Source organism: Megalobrama amblycephala, linkage group LG9 (assembly GCF_018812025.1).
Source record: "Megalobrama amblycephala isolate DHTTF-2021 linkage group LG9, ASM1881202v1, whole genome shotgun sequence".
NCBI classification, from domain to species: Eukaryota; Metazoa; Chordata; class Actinopteri; order Cypriniformes; family Xenocyprididae; genus Megalobrama; species Megalobrama amblycephala.
Genome location: NC_063052.1, coordinates 39,730,934 through 39,753,453, shown reverse-complemented (window position 1 = coordinate 39,753,453; position 22,520 = coordinate 39,730,934). Strand labels below are relative to the sequence as shown.

The window sequence follows — 22,520 nt, the reverse complement described above, 5'->3', positions numbered from 1 at the left end:
GATCTTTAGGAGGTTCAGTCCAGACATCTTCAGTCAGAATCCAGACTCTTTCTTCATTATTGTAGTGTTTGATCTGTCTGTCATCACACACACCCACAGCACTGAACTCTGGGAATGTGTCTGCTTTAGTCAGGACTGTAAACTTGTAGTGCAGGAAGTGTTTCTCTGAGGAACATATAAAACAAACAACAATGAAAACACACACACACACACACACAACAGAAGAGCACAACAGTCGCCAAATCCGCGTGACTGTCACATCCGTTTCGGCGCCGTCCAGAGGATCAGGTCCGCATCCGGGCGGCACCATAAATTCTACTGTCAATCAGCGGATCTTGAGCGGACCCATGTCGGATCCGCGGACGCGCACGCGCCTTTACTGTAACGGTTGTAACAATTTGCGGGTCCCACACGGACCCGCCGCGGAGGTAAGGTTTAAATCGCGGATGCGGAGCGGATGCAGTGCGGAGCCAAGGCGGGTCCGTGATCCGCCTTCGTTGCGGATCCGTCACTGCGAGCAAGTGGACTCCGATACGGGTCCGTTTGCGGCAGAGGTGGAAAGTCCAGGGCTCAGAAAGTAAAAGTCCTGCCATATTTTTTTTTCCACCCGCTGAAGCGGTGTTAAAGTTAATGAGATAAATAAGTGATTAATTGAGTGATGATTGAGCATTATTGAAGACACCTGATGATAACAAGCAGAATCACCAAAGGAGAAAATCACAATTTTTAAGACACCATCACAGAGGTCATGGTTTGATTTAGTTGGGCTCTTGACCCTTCACTTTTTACTATTAGAATTTCTTTGGACTGTTGTAACTGAGTTATAACAGCCAGACAAGCAAAGAGAAAAGATGATCAGGTGGTGTTGGTTATGTTTTCACATAATCATTATTTGGTCTGAATCACTGAACTCATTTAGAGCCCAATCTCTGAGTTAGATTTACATTATTGATTACAGCAGCACTGTGATTCTACAGCAGAAGATCAGCTTTATCAATATAATCTGAGGGATTTCTTAAAAGTTGTTCTCTTCAAAAAAAAAAAAAAAAAATCTTTCTCTCAGGCACACACAGACATCAAGAATCAGCCTGTGAATCTCAACGACGGTGACAAGCAACATATTCTGATCAACAGATCAACTCTGAACATCAGAAAACAAGCTACTAAAAAGTCGCATAAACGGAACAAAATAAAATATGAGAATAAAGGAAATTACTAAGACAATTCAGCTCATAATTTATTCATGCAGCAATGCATGATGGGAGCCATGGATGAATTTTGATTGGTGGCTCCCAGAATGCACTGCAACATGCTTTTTGATGGTCACCACTGTTGAGATTCACAGGCTGATTCTTGATATCTGTGTGTCTACATGAGAGCCTCTTTTTTTAATTTTTTCTAAGAACAACTTTTGATGAAACCTTTGAATTATTTTGAAAAAAAAAAAAAGCTGGATCTTCTGCTGTAGAATCACAGTTCTGCTGTAATCAATAATGTGAATCTAACTCAGAGATTAAGCTCCAAATGAGTTCAGTGATTCAGACCAAGTAATAAGCATGTGAAAACATAACCAACAAACCTGATCATCTTTTCTTTCTGCTTGTCTGGCTGTTTTAAAGGTCCCGTTCTTCGTGGTTTTTTGAAGCTTTGATTGTGTTTATAGTGTGCAATATAACATGTGTTCATGTTTCGCGTGTAAAAAAACACAGTATTTTTCACATAATTTACTTATCTGTATACCGCTGTTTCCACTGTCATAAAAACGGGCTGATGACTTCCTTGTTCTATGAAGTCCCTCCTTCAGAAATACGCAACGAGTTCTGATTGTGCCAGCGGTTCCTGTGTTGTGATTCGACAGCTCTGAGCGCACCTTGCCCGGAAAGGTCACGCCTCTTACCATAACGGGGAGATGCACGCGCTCAGTGTTATTGTAAACATGTCTTTAATTTTACCCTATCAATTTGAGCCGGAATCAGACCCGGAGAACATAGATGAAGAGGATCAAGTAGAACCTGTGCAAACACGTCTTTTGCAGGATGTATCACAATGGTAAGCTGTTTATTTACAGTAGGTAACGTTACATATGCCTAAACATAGAACAATGATTCGCGTGGCTGCAGCTAAACCAGCATGTGGTTAAACAGTAAACAACAGATATAATCAACAAATAATTTAAACTGATCATAACAAACACCAACAATCGATGGTGTCCGGTTGAATTACTACACTTTTTAAAGGTTTTGGTCGGATAAGTTTCAATTGCCATCTAGTTAACAAAGCTAAACAGCGTTGCCCTTTGTGTGATAAGTTACAGAAACTGTTAAACGCACCAACGTAAATAATAAAATGCACTTACCGGTTGTGGTCCACAAACAACGCCTTCTCCAGACAAAGAGGGAACTGCTCCATCTTTCAAAAATAATCTTTGTGCGAATCCGGCATTAAACTGATTGAGATTGAGGAAGCTGTCCTCAGTAAAATGTGCTGCCCATAGTTTAACGTGGATTATAATTTTCGGGAACCGAGTTAAACATAAATTGTAACCACTGATTTCTAAGTACAGCGTCCCTGGGAAGGCCAAATAAAGGTGATTGGACTGCGGGATGAAAATAACAGCGTTTCGACGACATGGCGACAAACACACTTTACAAACGCAACTCTTGCTCTTCTCCGTGGGAGCGCAACAAGACCACGCCCCCTTTTTTGTGTATTCCTGTGGGCGGAGGTTAGTCAAAACACAGTTTTAGTGACGTCATTAAAGAAGGAAGTAGAGGGATGTAGTCCAAACAGGCCGTTCATTGTAGGCTATTTCTGTTAAATAAAATATCTCGCTTGGCATTGAACTTTGAGCTTTAAAATTTTACAGATTTTATTTATACTCTAACAACAACATTACACACTAACTAAAGTTGGAAACATGGGATCACGAAGAATGGGACCTTTAACTCAGTTAAAACAGCCCAAACAAAATTTAATATTAAAAAGTGAAGGGTCAAGACAAGAGCCCAACTAAAACAAACCCTCATCTCCACGATGGTATCTTAAAAATTGTGATTTTCTCCTTTGGTGATTCTGCTTGTTATCATCAGGTGTCTTCAATAATGCTCAATCATCACTCAATTAATCACTTATTTATCTCATTAACTTTAACACTGTTTCAGCAGGTGGAAAAAAAAAAAACATGGCAGGACTTTTACTTTCTGAGCCCTGGACTTTCCACCTCTGCGCGATACATCCGCGGTGGATCCGCCACGGAGTCCTTTTGCTGTGTGGGAAGCAATCATTGAAACAAAGTTGAGTCAATGTTGATGCGTCGACGCTAATTGCATTAAATTAACATTACAATTAATGTTGAAATAATGCTACACTATGATTGATTCTCACCGATGTCAATATAGAAATTAACAAATATTTTCTTTGGTAATACTGTTTGATCAATGTTACAATGTGATGATGATTCTAAATCACTTTTGTTGAAACACTGAAAATACAACTGAAATGTAATGACAACATAAAACCAATTTAATGTTGAAACAACATTAATATTTCAACTACACTTCAGTGGTACGTCAACAAAGTTCAGGGAAAACCTTTTAAAATATAAATGACACCTCTACAGCAGTTGAGTCAATTTATTTTTATTTTATTTAACAGTTTAACTAAATCAATGACAGAAGGATATAAAAGGCTGGACAGTGCATATAATATGCAAATGAAGTACGTGCAGATAAAGTCAATTCAATGATAATAAGTGCAGCAGGACAATATTTTATAAAAGTACAAACCAAAATTTCTGAAATTGAACTATTTGAATATTAGCTACAACTGAAAGGTGAAAATTGCTGGTAGTATGAGAAATACGTCAGCAAAAGATTTGGATGGAATAGCCATAAGAAAACTGAAGAGTATTGAATAAATAATTTAAAATTTCTTTTTTTTAAAAAAGCAACTGAAGCATTCTCTTTCTCTCAGCATTGCGCCCAATTTATGCAAAACTGTTGCTCTCCAGGACCGACGTTCACCACCCCTGGTCCAAGCCAAAAGGGGGCCTCAACTGTGGGTGCATTGGACAGTGAACTAATGGCAGTGGCGCCTGACATAAGAAAACTTAAGCAGGCTGGCAAACTGCAAGGGAAGCCATATGGAAATGAATCGAGCTTGGACTAACAGAAGCCGAAACCCTCCTAGAAAATCACCACCATCCAGGGAGCACGATGCACATTACAGACTTAGTGACATCCAGCACACCATAGTCTGGCCCTCAAGCAGACAGTATTCATGGCAGTAGTGCGGGGATGTCCAGGTTATACAGTAGAACCTGGCAAATGTAGAGGGCAATGACCAACCCATTCCCCAGGTGGAGTCCAATAGAACATTGCAGGCCTAATGATGTGTAGGCCACCATAATCACATCCACAATCCAATGGGACAGTCTTTTCTTCCTCACCGGCAGCTCTTTGGTGTGGCCTCTGAAGCACGCAAAAAGCTGCTCCAAGAGTCGGAAGTGGCTGGAGCGCTCAATATACACTCTAAGGGCCTGAACTGGGCACAGCAGGAGTTGTTGAGAGCTGTCAAGATTATAGGCTGTGCTCTGAAGTGAGTGGAGAGCACCTTAGGCACATAATGGATTAAGTGCCATGGATTAAGGATGACCTTAATGTTATTTTGTCCAAACTCAAGGCAGGAGGCACTAATGGAAAGTGCCTGCAGGTTTCCAACTCACTTAACCGATGTTGGTGTCAGCAATAGAGAGGCTTTAATTAATAGCGCCCACAAGTTGGCCGACTGTAGCGGCTCGAATGGGGAATTGAAGGAAAAGTCAAACCAAATGTGGGTGAGCGGTTTCAGCTTTCAGGCCCCTTTAAGGAACATAACAACCAGCTCGTTCCCAGCTACTGACTGGCCAGAAATGGGGGTGATACTCTGCAATAGCTGCCACATACACCTTGAGCAGTTGTGCTGCTTCATTTTTTTGTGGATTTTTTCAGGATTCTTTGATGAATAGAAAGTTCAATGAACAGCATTTATTACATTTATTAAAGGGTTAGTTCACCCAAAAATGAAAATTCTGTCATTTATTACTTACCCTCATGCCGTTCTACACCCGTAAGACCTTCATTCAGACCTGTCATTGCTCCCTATGCAGGTCTCACTGAGCCATCAGATTTCAACAAAAATATCTTAATTTGTGTTCCGAAGATTAATGAAGGTCTTACGGGTGTAAAACGGCATGAGGGTGAATAATAAATGACAGAATTTTCATTTTTGGGTGAACTAACCCTTCAAATAGAAATCTTTTGTAACATTAATAATATCATATTTGATCAATTTAATGCATCCTTGCTGAATTAAGTATTATTTTTACTCTTTTTTTAATATACCACAAATGTTTGAATGGCATCATGGTTTCCACAGAAATATGAAGCAGCACAACTATTTTCAATATTGATAATAATCAGAAATGTTTCTTGAGCATCAAATCATCATATCAGAATGATTTCTGGAGGATCATGTGACACTGAAGACTGGAGTAATGATGCTGAAAATTCAGCTTTGATCACAGTAATAAATTGTTTTACTATATTCACATAGAAAACAGCTATTTTAAATTGCTATAATATTTTACAAAGTTTTTACTGTATTTTGATCAAATAAATGCAGCCTTGGTGAGCAGAAAAGACTTAATTCTAAAACATTACACAATGGTAATGTTTCCAAACTTTTGACAGGTATACTGTATATTTTCTGTCCTATTCTGTGATCTTTTTTATTTATTTTTAATTTATTTTTAAAATTTATTTTAAATTGTATTTTTTAACTGTATAAAATCCACGAGACCTTAATGCACAGTGTTTGTAGTACATAAACCAATCATAAAATTGTGATAAAATATAGGAAATAAATATTATAGATATGAGTGGTTATTGTTCAGCAGTGTATTTGATTTCTAACAAGCATGAGATGAGATAAAAAATAAAATCTGTCAATTAGACAAAGGTCAGATAAAAACTGGCATTTACACCTTCCCCCCCACTTCAGCAATGATGCTGGCCTGTGGTCAACAGCATTTGAGCAAAATGCAAACAGGCTCTATAAATAGGCTATTGACTTTTTCACCTCTCCTGGAATCTCCAGGACTCGCCCGGATCTGACAGAACGGAAGGGAAGATTTGTTCGCATCAGATCTCGAGTGGTCAGTTAAGACGCACTGCCGTTACCTGGTACTTGCGTTTCAGATGAAATGCGTCTCCTGAGTCATGTGACCACTAGCGTTCTGATGCTCGTCAGATTCCCTCTTATTTCGTGTAACTCATAGCCTACACATCGCTTTCAGCTCACAAATACTATTGAATGAACGAGTCCGTGTTGTTACGCGGCTTACGCGAATAATAATATAATATAATGTAAAACTCAAAAGGTTTAGTTTATTGCTATATTTGTTAATAAACTGCGTGGTTTCTCTGCTGATCAGAAGTAAAATGTGCTTACCTTTGTGCTCAGCTTGATGAGCATCTCTTAGAAGAGTTTGAAAAATAAGCCAAACTATAAAGAAAATATGTTTAGACATGTGAACCATTATACTATTTTAGACTATTTTTCCTATTAAAGATGAAAGCGTCTCTATGGTGCCGAGTGTGCCGACTGACAAGCTTAAAAAAACACTTTCATTTTTGTTATCAGCTTGCGATTTGCCAGCTCCTACTGCAGTACAGTAACAGTATTATAATGTGATGAAGCACAAAATACAACGCTTATCACAGCTTTTTTGATGATCACAGTTATTAAATGTAGGCTACATTAGATTTTTTGCTTTTTTTAAAATAAATGTTTAGATATTTTTTCATGAACTAAAAAAAAAATGTCTTATGTGAACATCTTTCAGCCATGTAGGCTTCATCATGTTACACCATGTCCAGGACATAAACACACTCACAATCAAGACAGTTATTGCTTTTATTGCACATTAAACAACACATTGTCCAAAAAGCCACAATCATGCATTTGACACTGTTATCTCATTGCCAGCACTGTTATCTCATCACAATTAGATACTACTGGAGCACTATAGGGACACACAAGTGTCAATGCATTATTACAGATTTAAAAATACAATCAATACTATTTAAAAACACAGAGAAATAGGTGCAAAACTAAATAGAAAATATCTAGACAGGGTTTCAAATAATTTAAATCAGGGTTTCATAAAATGAAGGTTTTCATGAAATAAATGGCTGAGAGCACACAATGTGCTGCAACTGAAGAAAATTAAAATCAGTTTAATAACACACATGCTGCAAATACTCACAACACAACCAAATAAAGAAACACGCTGCAACACAGATCACAACAGAAATGTTTCAAGGGGACCCCAACAAGTGACAAAGTATTGAACATGCAGCCAATGGCAGCCAGAAGTGGGCAGCCATTTTTGGTGTGGCACCCGGGGAGTGATTAGGGGTTAGGTGTCTTGCTCAAGGGCACCTCAGTTTTGGGCAATGAGAGTGGAAGATTGCAGGTCATTCACTCCTCCCACCTACATTTCCTGCTATTTTAACATCCTGATTGTATGTGCATTGTGAGTATTTGAATAATTTCCCTCCTAAAACTTCCTGGTAGTGACAGCAAAAAATACAGCAGTACAATACAATAAATGATACAGACTCTGTTTTGAATTCTACAACGTGCGGATTACTGATATATTTTCAACATCAGTTTATTTTTGTAAATTACCACATTTAGAGTGTCCTTTGCCATAGTATCAAACATCTCTCTATAAGAAAAAAACCACAAAACAAACATTTTTACATTGACTTTCTTAATAGACTTTCATAATTTATCATCATAAGGTGCATTTCATGGCCATTCATCACATTTAAGTTTAGCATATTACATCTTACAGTGATAATCAGAAATTTGTGCAATCCTCTATTTGCATTTCCCACTTATGATTTACTACATGAAATAAATGAAAGCTTTTGTTTTGCGATTTATAAAAGCTTTCACTGGAATCCTGAAAGGCTGGAAGTTTATTATCAGATTGCAAAAAATTCCAGTGTTGATTTACAATATTCTTAATTTGCTTTGAACATTTGGTATATTTTGTAGTATATCCAAACGTATATGAAATATATGACTGCACACTCTCTTGCAAAAAGTTGTATTCACTGAAAAGTTGAATTTTGGTTTATCTTTCTTGGCTTGCACCTCAGATGGAGTGTGTTCGTTTATGCTTTGATATTTTGTAGTAAAGACAAATTTATGTCATGTCAGTCTCTCTTTTATCATCAACATGAGGAGCTGCAGGTTATATTGACACTTGTTGCATGCACTAGTGACGATTCTCTGTCAACCAATCAATTTTCTGCAGTGAGTGTATACCTCCACCCTTTAGGTACCAGACTACTTTGCTTGGTACCCCAATGGAAGGGTCCCAAAAAGTGGTAACTTACAGTTTGGGATTTTGGCACCATTCACAATTTCTGACAATAGAAACCGACATAATTGCATACTGTACTGTACTGTACCGCTTGGTGGAAACGAGCCATTGCAGTCTTCTGGTGTACTGCATGACAGAAAAGAGGAGTTTTTGAAACAGTCATTATTATTTTTCCAGTCCTGTTTGGTGATTTTATTGGTGCAGAAATCACACACTTCCCCTTTAACACACAAAAACACAAGATAGACAACAACAGTTGTGCAACTCAGCAGCCAGAAGTGGTTAATGAATTTGTTTATCATTTGATTTAGAAAGATAGAAAGGAGCATTTTCACTCTGATGTTTCACTGCTATAAAAAGAATTACATTTCATTTAACACACATATTATGTTTCAAGAAAATCTTAAATTGTAAAAAAAAAAAAAAAAAAAAAACTAAACAAAACAAAAAAACACACATTTTAACTATGCATGAAGGAACATAATAAACAGTGTGTCATGAGTTTTCTTATCAAAGTGACACATTCAAAACAGTTGGAAAAACAAAAGCGAAAAATGAAAAACTTTTTGCAAAATGGAGCTAGTAATTATGAATATTGTTATTTCTTACGAATGAACCAGAATTTTAAGTATATCACAATATTTTCCTCTGTTACAGTCATACTCATCATCTCTGTCCTGGTAACTGCTCATTCATTCCACCATAATAGCGGACATTTGTCATCAGACCTAAAAACAATACAGAAGAAACCTCATCGTGAGTACATACAGATATCCTGTTCTTATATACACTTATCATACATTTGTTATCTGTGTCCATCAAATAAAATCCAAATAATTAACCCCTTAAGACCGGATGGAGCGTCGGCGCTCCCATTTGCGTGTCTCTCTTTAAAAGCCAATAAAATTTGAATCATATAGGTAGCACAAAAATTCTTTTTGCATACAAAACCAGAGACTTTAAACTTTCATATCAAGCCTCCAAATGTTTCTGTTGCGTTGTAACCCTTAATGAGTCTGATAATATGCGCTTACAACAAAAATAGCACAGCCGCTAACTGAATCAAGTATGTACATTTCACGTCCATAACTTCAAGAATAATGCACAGATCATATTCCCATTCCCATATTTCTACTGTCGAACAGTGTGTGAAACTGTCATGGTTCATAAAATGACTTTAAAGGGTTAGTTCACCCAAAAATTAAATTTCTGTCATTAATTATTCACCCTCATGTCGTTCTACACCCGTAAGACCTTCGTTCATCTTCGGAACACAAATTAAGATATTTTTGATGAAATCCGAGAGATTTTTTATCTCCCATAGAAAGCAATGAAATCACCTCATCGAGGTAATTTCTGTCTTTTCCTTGTCAGTCTTCTATGCAGTTGATGCAGTTCAGCGCTTCCATGTTTATGTCAGAACGTCGGCTCAGTATTGGCCAAAGATGATCACGTGATAAGCACGATGCACACGTGTGATTCTGACGCAGGAGCCGGCCAATAATGAGTCGGGCATTCTAATGTAGAACACAGAAGCTCTGCAATGTGTCTTCAACATAAACTGTGTAGGAGAATGACGGGGTGAAAAGGGAAATTGTTGTACAAAGTCGTTATTTTTGTTTTGTTTTTGCACACAAAAAGTATTCTCGTCGCTTCATAACATTAAGTTTGAACCACTGCAGTCACATGATCTGTTTTAGCAATGTTTTTACCTTTCTGGACCTTGAATGTGGTAATTTCATTGTTTCTATGGGAAATTAAAAAAAATATCTTAATTTGTGTTCTGAAGCTAAACGAAGGTCTTACGGGTGTGGAACGACATGAGGGTGAGTAATTAAAGGATTTGTTCACTTTCAAATAAAAATGAGCCCAAGCTTTTCTCACCCTCAAGCCATCCTGGGTATATATGACTTTCTTCTTTCTGATAAACACAATCAGAGAAATATTAATAAATATCCTGACGCATCCTGAGCTTTATAATGGCAGTGAACGAGGATCAATGAGTATGCGCTGAAGTAAAAGCTTCCATCCACATCTATCCATCATAAATATGTGCTCCACATGGCTCCGGGGGTTAATAAAGTCCTTCTGAAGCTAAGTGATGTGTTTGTGTAAAAAATAATCCATATTTAAACAAGTTATGAAAGTTTTACAGAAAGTGTAAAACTCTCACAGTTCACAAAGCTTACGCTATAGTCTTTCCCTATTCAACTTACAGAAAAAGTGTAACTGATGCGACGCCAGTTTACACTTTCTGTGTACGTTGAATACGGAAGGCAGTCTGGCGGAAGCTACATATTTGACTTCATAACTTGTTTAAACATGGATTTTTTTACACAAACGCGCTTTGCTTCAGAAGGACTTTATTAACCCCCGGAGCCATGTGGCGCACATATTTATGATGGAGACACTTTCTTCAGCTCATACTCATTGATCCTGTTCACTGCCATTATAAAGCACGGATGCATCAGGATATTTATTAATATTTCTCTGATTGTGTTCATCAGAAAGAAGAAAGTCTTAAACATCTAAGATGGCTTGAGGGTAAGTCTTTTTTTTTTAATAATTTTCAACTAACTAATCTTCTAATACTTAAAAAAAAAAGGATTTTTAAACACAAGACATTTAAAGCAACAGTGTTGCATTATTACTCACCATTTGACCTTCTCCTTTTGATGATGAAACAACCAACAGCGAGAACTACAAGTACAAACACACCTACTACTGCTCCTACTACTCCTACTATAACACGCCATCCAGTTTCTGGTTCACAGTTAGAAGTTTTCCACAGTTTTCCATCTGCAGAATGAAAAAATAATAAATAATATTATATATATATATATATATATATATATATATATATATATATATATATATATATTATATATATATATATAAAGTATTAATTGTTTGTGGCAAAAAAAAAAAAAAAACAAAAAAAAACAAGAATCTATTTCAGTATTCACCAAGAAAAATAAATAAATAATGCAACTGTTTGCATCACTTTTTTTAGCTATGACAACTTCAAATTAAAGTTATTTTCAACCAACAAACTTGAGTTGAGAGTCACTCCAAACTTCAGTTCAAATCCACAGCTATCAAAGCACATGCTTAGTTTACTGTAACTTATTTAGAATGTGATTTATAGAAAAATTCAATAAACAAGTAAGATACTTATCACTGGTGTTAGTGCAGTCATTGTTTCTAGAGTCAATAGCATTTACCTTCACGATACTCTTCAGCACAATAACACAAAAACTTCAACATGATAGATGTCACAATTGGGTCCCAGATCTCTCGGGCCGCCAGAGGGAGCCCTCTCCCGAGTACTAGTTTTCTATTGGACTTCATTACCCATACACCACATATACCTGGGACTGATTACACACACACTTGCCTGCCAATCTCCTCAATACCCAAGCACTATACCCAAACACACACTCACACGCAGCTTTTTGCGAAGTCTTGTTCAGCCACGGTTAACATTTTCTGTGTGTTCATTCCTGTTTGCTTACCTGTTATCAATTGGACTGTTATTCTGGACTCTGATTCTTGCTGCCTGCCTACTTGCCTGCCTGCTATTGTTTATCCCTGTCTGCCGCCTGCCTCGACCCTCTGCCTGTTGGTTTATGATTCCTGTACTGCCCTTATTGTTAATAACTACAACTTAATTTTTTTTAAATTCAATTATTGCAAAAATTTGAAGTTTAGTTGTGATAACAGGTCCCCTGAATTACTTTTTACAGTGATGTTCTTTTGCAACAACTTTGAGTCACTGAATTTATGATGATATTTACCCCATTCTACTGAAACTGGTTCAGTCAGACTGCTGTGAATGAGCAGACAAGTCATAAGATCCTTTGTGGTTTCTGTCGATCTTCACACTGATTCTCATCTGAAAGGTTTCATCACCATTTGGTCTGATTTCAGAAGATGTTTGGTTCTCAAGTTCAGTTTTGTTCAATCTAATTATCATCTCAACATCTCTAGGGTAGAAAACAGTGGCCAGACACGTCAGATTCAGCTTACATTCAGCATCAGGAGATTTCTTCGCAAAGACATGAACATCTGGAGATCCTGGAGCAGAAAATGATTAACAAATACAATTAACAAATAAACATTACAAATAATTTGCTTCTGTCTTTCTGTGCTGTAAAAAAAACTGTATTCTTAATTTTCTTTAAAAAATCTCTTCCTGTGCTGCTGAATAAAGTCATAAAGGTTCGGAACAACGTGAGGGTGAGTAAATGATGGAATTTTTAATTTCGGGTGTTTCAGTTTTGGGAATTTTTCTCTCTTTTTTTGCTGTTTAATCCAATGTAACTTAACTTTAACTGGTAAACAAGTCACTCTGCACACTTCTCACTTTCTCTGGATCTGTTTCTCAGTCACTGGATAGATTTCATAATTTATATCAAAACTAAGAGTGTTTTACAATGCGAAGGGCAAATGAGAATATCACTTACATTCTGAACTTATTCTCACTGGGGACAATAAATGATAATTCACCTCTGTATTAAGAGTGAAACAGGCTATTTTAATTATTGTGTGAAAACACACACACACACACAAAGACAGGAGATAATTAAAATGATGTGGTCATAACTTACTTTTTTGTGTGTTGTTAAATGTGAGGATCCACTCAGAACAGTTTTTGAAATAATGCCTGAAGAGTTTTTTACGTTTTGTTTGATGATCCCATTTCTCTTTAGTTTCTTTGGCTTTGGGGTTTTTATCAATCCACTTCATAGTGTCAGCATTAAATGATATAAAATCCTCTCCATCAAATGCATATTCATCAAAGACAGTCACACTCTTTGTTCCATCAGGAAGTTTCTCCAGTTTACAGCCAGTTATTCTCTGAAGAACATGATCTACAATCACAGAACAACACTCATGAGAAGCTATGGCTGAGTAATAAAATTACACCTTCGTTTTAATTCTTGAGGTCATATGTTGATTAATGGTTTTCTCTTAATAACATCTAAACTCACAAGAACAGTTTGCAGATGGTCTGCACTTTGACAGATCGTACAGCAGATCTAGGAAGCCATTGTCTAGTTTCAGGTGGTTCTGCAGGAGCATTGGTCCAGTCAGTCAGATTCTCACTTAATCCATTCTCTTTCTTCATTATTGTAGTAAGCGATCTGTTTGTCATCCGACTTGGCCTCAGCAATGTACGCAGGGAATATGTTTTCTTTGGTCAGGGCTGTAAACATGTATTGTAGGTAATGTCTCTCTGAGAAAACACATACAACACAAAGAACTTGTGATTGTTTTCAAAACATGCTTCACAAAGCTTCGAAATGTTTGCGGATTGTTTGTGTTGAACCAGAGATTTGGAGTGTAAATCAACCTGCCAAAGAGGAGAGGAGCCAAGATTGTGAATGGGTGAAGCCCAAAATAAACTTTGTTTTTTTGAGTGCCTAGTCTTTCAAAGTATACTACAATTGATAGTGTGCGTGAATGCAGTGCAGTTTGTCTAGTTACAATGTTATTTTTCTCCTGAAGTTATGAGCGATAAAAATGTCTTTGATTTCTTTGAAACTAAAGTTGCTGCTATCTCATAATGACCTCACACAAGCGCTTGTGGTCTGTTGTTGTTGCAATCTCTGGTATTTTGTTGTTGTTCAGTCTCTTTAGTTTCATTTTGATCTCTTTAGTTTGGTCTCTTTAGTTTTCTGGTCCCGTCCAACTTGAAGTCTCCTGTGCTCCCGCTGTTCCAGTTCAGCACAAAGTCTATTGTGCCCCTTCTCATCCCATCTAGCATGAAATCTCGTGTGCCCCTACTGGTCCTGTCCAGCATGAAATCCGCTGGTCCCGTCCAGCACAAAGTCTCCTCTGACCCCTGTGGCCCTGTCCAGCCCGAAATCTCATGTGGCCCCGCTGGTCCCGTCCAGCAAAACGTCTCCTATACCCCTTCTGGTCTCAATCCAGCATGAAATCTGCTGGTCCTGTCCAGCACAACGTCTCCCGAGTCTCCTGTGTCTTTCACCCAGCCTCCCTCTCCTACCTCCTCTTTCAAACTCAGCCAGTCTGTCCACACTGCCTCCGCTGGTTCACTTTAGTCCCTTGGGTCCTCCTCTGAAACTGTGTGGAATCGTCTTGTGGCTTCTGTAACTCCACTTCAGTCTGTCAATCTGTCGGCTCTGCCTTGGCTCCTCCCTCCCTCAGCTCCACTAGATACATCATCCTTGCAGCTCCACCAGGCTCCCTCGTCCTTCGGTTCCCCCCTTGGTCAGATGTCATCCTGCCTGTCTGCCTTGGTCAGACTTCGACTTGCTCCATCTCTCCACCTCTTCGGCTCCCTCCAGCTCCAACTCGGTCCTCAGTCCCACCGGCTCCGCATCAGTTCCTCAGGCACCTTGGCTCCACCTCGGATGCTCATCACTGCAACTCTCCTTCAGCCTCCAGGACCATCTGTGATGCCAGGCCTCATCTGCTTACCATATGCAGTCAGGGCCTCATTTCCATTGGCTTTGTTTCCATCAGTCATCCTGGCTACTTCTGCTACTGGCTCCCCTCACCCTCCACTCCCCCATGGACTGTTCTGGCTGCCCCTGTTTGGTTACGTCCCTCTCCAGCTCCTCGTCCTCCACCTGAGCCCCCACCACACCTCCTCCTCTGCTGGGGACCGTTATGGGTTGAGGACATGCCTCGCCCTGTACTGTAGGTTATGTTCTGTTATGTCCTGTTGAAGTAACATTTTTACTCTGTTTGACCTGTTCCTGTTTTCCTAATTCCCAAGTAAGTTTCCTTGTTTGTTCATTAGTTCCATCACACCCGTTCTGTTTCAGTTAATCATCCCCTGTTTAAGTCCTCAGTTTCCTGTGTTTCATTGTCCAGAATTGTTTATTTTAGTGTGTAGTTGTGACTCTCCTGTGTGTTCTCCTTGTTTATTAAAAGACTCTTTGTTTTGTGTGACTACATATGACAATTTTGTGTAGTATTCAACCAATGGGAATATGGGACTAGAAGAATTCAGGTAGTGTCATCCACTTGATCTCATTTTACATACTGCAACCTTGAAACCACTGTTTAAAAACTCTATTGGGACCTAATCATTTATTAAAAATGGTCATAAATGCAAAATATTTATGTTTGAGTATTTATGTTTGAACTCTTTTACAGAGACTGTGCTCAGTGAAGGAACGTAACAAAATTTAAAGGTCAACTATGTAACTCTTTTTGCCAGCAGACTCTCCTCTGTTCATTGTTTGTTTAAAAAGGGTGATTTCCCAGAGGTTGTAGATTTAGCTTTTTTGTTTTCAAACTTTTCTGTATTCAAAATTGATCTAGACAAGTATACTGTATGTATGGGAACTATTCAAAGCTATTCATCCTTTGTGTCCTCTTGAGGTAAATTGATTACATTATTGCTTTTTTTTGTTATCCTGGCTACATGTTTGTTTTTGTGTATACATTTGTTTTTGTTTTTTTGTTTATACTGCCTTAATAATAATAATAATAATACATTTTTATTAAAAAAAACAAAACAAAACAAAACAAAACAAAACAAAGGAAGCACATGACATGAACAGGAGACCTAAGACTAATTTCAAAACACATGAATGTGAAACAAAACTAAAACTGACATGACAGACATGGCATTACCACTTAAATCTTTAGAATCAGCAGCAGGCAGGGCAGCGTGTTGCTCCACCTACATCCATTTGTTCATTCATTGGTTTATAATACAGCAGAGTGTAGCAAATGACATGAGTTTAATCAAAACTTTTATACGTTTATACTCAAGCTCAGTCCTATTTACTCTGGATACTCAACAGTCTGACTCTAGACAATTTTATACATGATGCAGCAAAAAAAACAGGGAAGTTAGATTTTTATGGGTTTCTGCTCATGCTGGAGTTGCAGGGATTGAAGAAGCAGATAGAACAGATCAGAACTCAAGTCAATTAAATGGGAAACCAATAAAAATGGCAACTCTCCTGGGATAATGAGCAAAAGGGAAGGTATATGCATTTAATGCAACCATTAGTGGGAAGAGGACGGACTTCAGTGCAAGGAGGAAAGAAGATTGTATAATCTTAGACTGGGGCATACAGGACTTAATTTAACAATGCACTTAATAGGAAAACACACAACAGGATTATGCAAAAAATGCCCGGCGCATGGTCTAAAAGGGTTGTCCCTATTCTCTTAATGAGTCATGGGTGTGTCATCATGTATAAAATTGTCTAGAGTCACGAAAGAGCTGAAAACTCATCTCTTTCGTGAGCACTTAACCTCATCTTAAAAAAAACAAAAACAAAATTCTTATACCTATCCTTTCACTTCCTCTCTATTGTAGCTTATGATACTCTGAGCATTTCCGATAACTTTTATTGTGAGCACTTCTTGTCTATTTGCCTCGTCATGACGACTCGCTTGTTGTATTCCTCACTTGTAAGTCGCTTTGGATAAAAGCGTCTGCCAAATGAATAAATGTAAATGTAAATGTAAATGTGTGTTTTGGGTATAACATGCAATCAGAGTCTCATCTCCCATTCCCTTTAAAAGCCAGCTGCACTCGCGCCATGGAGAATTCACTATTTACATGGCAAAATTTGCAAGCTGAAAAACTGAATGCTTCTCTTGCAAGGAGACGGATCTGCTCATGCGCAAGGTTATCGTGTGCGAGCAGACCATCTACGGGAAAAGACGGATTCCACCAATAATAATCTTTTACATTGTAAACCTTTTATTTTTAATATTTGGCATGTTTGTGTGCTGCTGCGCATCCCTGTGTGTGTGTAAAAAGTGAAGTGTACATGCATATTTCTAACACACTCTTTAAATAACAAAAAAATAAAATATTGTGCCATTGACTTCAGTTGGTCAGTGGTTCAGTCGTTTTCAGTTGCCCAAACACACCTTGTTTTCAGACCCCGTGGGCGCACAAATGCATTTGCTATTTAAACAATGTGGCGCAGGACATGAAAATGAAAACTGCATCGGAACTAATGAAGAAAACAAGGTGCAGATATGAGTTAATCAATCCGAGAATGAATAACATGACAACCAAGGACAGTAAACAATGAGAATCAAACTAAAAGTCCATCAAAACAAAACTGAAACAAACTGAATGTGACAATTACCCTTCGACAATAGTATATTTGATAAGTAACACAAACCTGTACTTGTATTTCTTTTTGTTATTTACTTTTCTTTCTTTTTTCCTTAGACTTTTCCACTGACCACTCCCTTGCAGACTCCTGGTTTTAAAATCCCCATTTCATGGCTGTTTGTATAGCCAGACGTTTGCATTGACTAATCATTTTCAGTTCCACTTTTTTTTTATTAGGTTATTATTTCAGTTGCATTTTGATTAGGTTTAGATAATAGACCCCTTCACAATTTTAATCATATAAAGCCTTTCTGCAAGAAAGTCCTGAAGGATAATGATGTGCCCACTTAAATGTATTGTCACATCTAGTTTGTACGTAATCACAGGTCACATTGAAAATTATACATCATCAGCAGAACTGTACTTTTACTAAGTAGCTTAATATACAATCAGTAATGCAAACATGTATGTGTTTTTTATTCCACTGTGTTTCGTAAGCACTTTGGGTCAACAACAGTTGTGTAAAATGGGCTCTATAGATATAGTTTGATATACTTCAAATCAATATTTATTTTTAAAGCACAGTAAAAGCAACACCAGTGCTGTACAACCATAATGAAATAAAGTATGATACAAATACAGGGAAGTGCATAAAATCCAATATATCCCACAATGCAATGGAAAGAGGAAACATCAAAACACTTTCAGCAGTTACACTGCAAAAAAAAATAAGCTTTTCTTCATTATTTTTGTCAAAAATTAAGTGAGTTTAAGCTTAAAACAGAATATCTTCCAATTGAGTCAGAAATTACTTTGTTTTGCTTTTTTCAAGCTTAAACTCACTTAATTTTGACACATTTTTCAGAACACAAGTCTTAATTTCTTATGCCATTTTGCTTGAATCTTGATTTAAGCATGTTTAGTTCTGTAACGTTAATTGCAGTGGCTCAAAACAAAACGTTAAAGAGCAGTCATGTTATTGTGAGAAGTGTAAAAAAGTTTATTAATGAATGAAAAAGACTAGGCCTATTTTAAATAAGCAAACTTAAGGGTTATTTTATACATTTGTGAATAAGACTGCGTCTCTGCTGCGGATCAGTAAAACAAATAAACTCTGTTCTTACCTTGATGCACATCACTTAGACAAGGGTGAGAAATAATCCCGACAATTACAACCTTTATAAAGAAAATGTTTTTAAAGGAGAACATATTCCAGACGCTCTACAGTGTTTCACATGAAATCTGAGAGAGCGTCTCTGGTGTGTCAAGTGCTTTATTTCTGCAGGTCAGAGTACAGAAGAGTCTTTACATTGGTCATGAAAGTTGGGCAAAGGCGGGCCACAGCGCTATTGGCCTACATATTAAAAGGAAGAGAGAAAGCCAACATGTGTAACTTGTCAAGTCCAACTCCCTTCTTCCTCGCAATCAAACCACATGGATTGCCAACATCTCAAATCTTAGTAGTTCTTTCCTTTGAAAGTGTTGCTGTATGAGCTGAGAGAAATCTCTGATATCAGTGAGCATCATGTTTCACCATGACCAGTATGAACACATGCAGTTAGTCAAGGCTAATTTATTTCTCAATATTGCACATAAAACACATGTTGTTTATAGAGACACATTTACAGTTTTACACTCCAGAGTCTTACACTTCATACTATAGATGTACATTTGATCACACACGTTCCCTTGTAATCAATCCCATGACCCAATCATGATTAGCAAAAGTACAAAAAGAACAATTAAAACACACACAAATACAAAGTCTCCTGACAGGATTGAAAACATGATCTGAAAGAAAGGATCTTGGTTGTTACATAAATTCACCCTGCAGTTTTACCATGACCACTGAAATTTAAATCATAATCAAAATAATAACAGAGACGATCATAATAATTCACAAAATACCTGTAAACCAACAAGGACAAAAAAAAAAATGTACAGCGGGTACGGAAAGTATTCAGACCCCCTTAAATTTTTCACTCTTTGTTATATTGCAGCCATTTGCTAAAATCATTTAAGTTCATTTTTTTCCTCATTAATGTACACACAGCACCCCATATTGACAGAAAAACACAGAATTGTTGACATGTTTGCAGATTTATTAAAAAAGAAAAACTGAAATATCACATGTCCTAAGTATTCAGACCCTTTGCTCAGTATTTAGTAGAAACACCCTTTTGATCTAATACAGCCATGAGTCTTTTTGGGAAAGATGCAACGAGTTTTTCACACCTGGATTTGGGGATCCTTTGCCATTCCTCCTTGCAGATCCTCTCCAGTTCTATCAGGTTGGATGGTATCCTATTTTTTCCCTAGTTTTGTCCAATCACGCAATAGATAATGCATGCGGTCAGGTAAACACTTTTAACCAATTTACCGGGGTAAAGTCATAAACGGCGCAAGCATAAACAGACTAAAATGGCTAAACATGTTGCTTCTGATCTCACCTGGCATGTATAACCTGTTTTCTGTCAGCTTAATGAAGTGCACATGTGTGAGACGTGGTGTCCTTAATGCCTTAAAAACTCATACAGGGATATTTTTGCCATCATATAGCATTACTGGCTTCATCATGCAGTGAATGTTTTGGACTCTCAAGTCGTGGTTTTGTTCGTCTTTTGCAAAGTCAGTGACACTCGATAGCAAATGTCAGCTAAAATGACAATTCGTAGATGATAAATATCGCACACCCCTATAGCCCAAATTGCCTCAGCATTATTTTGTGAGTGGAAATGCAAGTAAAACTCTTGCAATGCTGAACAAAATAAGTATTTTACATTTTTTACATAGCTGCATACCTTTATATTTTCTGAGCGAGTGTGAATTCACCTTGAAGTACAACGGGGCTAAATGCACAGAAAAATGTGCTTTTCAGTACTCCGATATTAAAACAATCAATTTAGCAAAGTTTGTACTATATTTATTTTGATACCTAGCCTACAAAAAATAATTCATTTTTGTTCAACAAATACTGTCATTTGGATATGTTCATTTTGAAAATACTATTATACTACTATTGTGACTGCAATTTTATGGTCACTATCGACCGTCAAGCGAAACTATGTTCGTACCTTGCAGTGCATCGCTAAGAAAAGGGTAGGATATAAAAATATAAGCAAAAACATTCCTTTGTCTATACAGAACATGATTTAAGATACTGATCACATATTTAAAGGTGCTCTAAGTGATGTCACGTGTTTTTAGGCCAAAACATTTTTTGTCACATACAGCAAACATCTCCTCACTATCCGCTAGCTGCCTGTGCCCTGAACACACTGTAAAAAACGCGGTCTCTGTAGTCGCCACAAGCTCCGAAAACGGCAATAAAAACAAACTGGTGCAGCCTGGACCACGAATCATAATGAACATGCTCCAGCCAATAACCGACAAGAATGATTTTAAATGCACGTTCATGACTGTTTCAGGAAGCACGGATGGGAGGGGAGGAGGAGGAGGAGGAGGAGGGAGGGTCTAGCTAGCCTCTGTTTTGTTTGACAACACTTCGAACGTCAACAGGAAGTTACTCTACCCAGGAGAACCTTTAATTCTCTCCTTTATATTTCAGTCCAGCGCTTGAAGTGATTACGGTTCAAAAGTTCATCTCGTGTCTTCCGGGTGTTTTGAGCGCATTACTGCCCCTCACTGGCCGCTTGATGAATCACACTTTCGTTTTCATTCCTGAGGTCATATGTTGAGGAAAAGTCCAACCGTAAAAATAATTTACATTTGTTTTTTAGCAGTATTATTTTTTTAAACTCTATTAAAACCCAGTTTTCACACTATATTTATAGCATAAACTGTGAACAGACAACACAACATTCTGTCAAAGTCCAATAAACAGGACAATTAATACATATTGAATAAACCATATTCCATAAAATGTAGGCCTAGTTCCTGATTTGTGTGTTATAAAGTCTTCATACGTTATTTGACAAATGTATGTGCAGAACATGCCAATATTTAATTCAGTATTCACCTGAAATTGCACAAAATGCTAAGTGTTTGGCATCAATAGGCTACAACACTAAACATTTTTTTTCTTCTCGGTTTTGTCACATTATAAGACACAAACACACAGTTATCTGAGGATCAGCTTCTTTCCCCTGTACTGCAGATCAGACACATGTTAATACTCACTGGACCAAGAGCAGATTTCACATTATGTTGGATTAAATCGAGGCTGTAATTAGAGGGCTGTTTCATAAAAGATGCTAAGAAAAGCGAGGATTAAACTCCAAAACCTGACTTGAATGAACCTAACAAATGAGTTGGGGCTAAAGCGGTTTCATAAAAGGTAATTGAAGTTCACACAGTCCCGCTAATTTGATCCACGTTTACCTAGTCAAGATACAGTAATTGCATGTGCACGCTTTTCTCAAGCAGCCCTAGAGTCGATCATGGATCAAATCGATCCACCATAAGAAACGGCATACATTTTGTGCTGTTTTATGCGTTTGAGACATGGTGTTTTCCTCAGTGCATAACTTACTTTTCAGAAGTTTATTCTCCATCTGTAAATCTTAGAAAGTCGTGCAAATATTTCCATTTTGCTGCTAAACACAGTGAACGAGCGCTGCTGCGCGCATGTGCGTTAAACCGACGGAACACAATACAAGATCAATAATTCTAAAATATACATTTCGCTAAAATATTTGATGTTGGACATTAAGGGCCCTATAATACACCCGGCGCAATGCGACGCAAGTCGCAGCGCAAGTGTGTTTGCTAGTTTGCGTTCAGCGCCACGTCCTTAAATTAGTAAATGCATTTGCGCCAGTTAGTGCGCCCATGGGCGTGCTGATCTAAAAAAGAGGTGTGTTCAGGCGCATTGCTATTTTAAGGAGCTGAAAATAGACTGCGCCATAGACCAACTCAAACCTGGTCTAAAGTCTAAAGTCAATGGCGCAGTATTTTTTTGTTAGAGCGCGTTGGTAGAAACTGCACCTCTGGGCGCGTCCACAGTGCGCGTTGACTTTGTTTATTACACACAGAGATGCGCATCACACAAACATG

The 22,520-nt window shown here is 37.7% G+C and overlaps 2 protein-coding genes and 1 long non-coding RNA gene across 3 annotated transcripts in view; all 3 read right to left on the bottom strand.

Moving 5' to 3' along the window:
* The window catches only part of LOC125275880 (patr class I histocompatibility antigen, B-2 alpha chain-like), a 135,887-nt gene that overhangs the window by 64,535 nt on the left and 48,832 nt on the right, over window positions 1-22,520 (bottom strand). The gene's annotated exons all lie outside the window — the stretch shown is intronic.
* LOC125275890 lies at window positions 41-6,626 on the bottom strand. The gene is made up of 2 exons (XR_007186529.1): window positions 6,490-6,626; window positions 41-165 (listed from the first exon to the last, which is right to left on the bottom strand). It is a non-coding gene; the product is annotated as an uncharacterized LOC125275890 (long non-coding RNA).
* On the bottom strand, window positions 11,101-13,546 carry LOC125275887 (H-2 class I histocompatibility antigen, K-B alpha chain-like). The gene is made up of 4 exons (XM_048203191.1): window positions 13,432-13,546; window positions 13,048-13,311; window positions 12,235-12,514; window positions 11,101-11,236 (listed from the first exon to the last, which is right to left on the bottom strand). The coding sequence occupies exons 1-3, from the start codon at window positions 13,520-13,522 to the stop codon at window positions 12,255-12,257; spliced, it is 615 nt and encodes a 204-aa protein (XP_048059148.1). The 5' UTR covers window positions 13,523-13,546; the 3' UTR covers window positions 11,101-11,236; window positions 12,235-12,254.

Excerpts from the sequence above, each read along its gene's own strand:
- LOC125275887 (XM_048203191.1), bottom strand. The coding sequence starts at position 13,522 with ATGCTCCTGCAGAACCACCTGAAACTAGACAATGGCTTCCTAGATCTG. Across the intron at positions 13,312-13,431 it reads ACCATCTGCAAACTGTTCTT|ATCATGTTCTTCAGAGAATA; the intron begins GTGAGTTTAGAT and ends CTGTGATTGTAG. Across the intron at positions 12,515-13,047 it reads ATTTAACAACACACAAAAAA|GATCTCCAGATGTTCATGTC; the intron begins GTAAGTTATGAC and ends TTTCTGCTCCAG.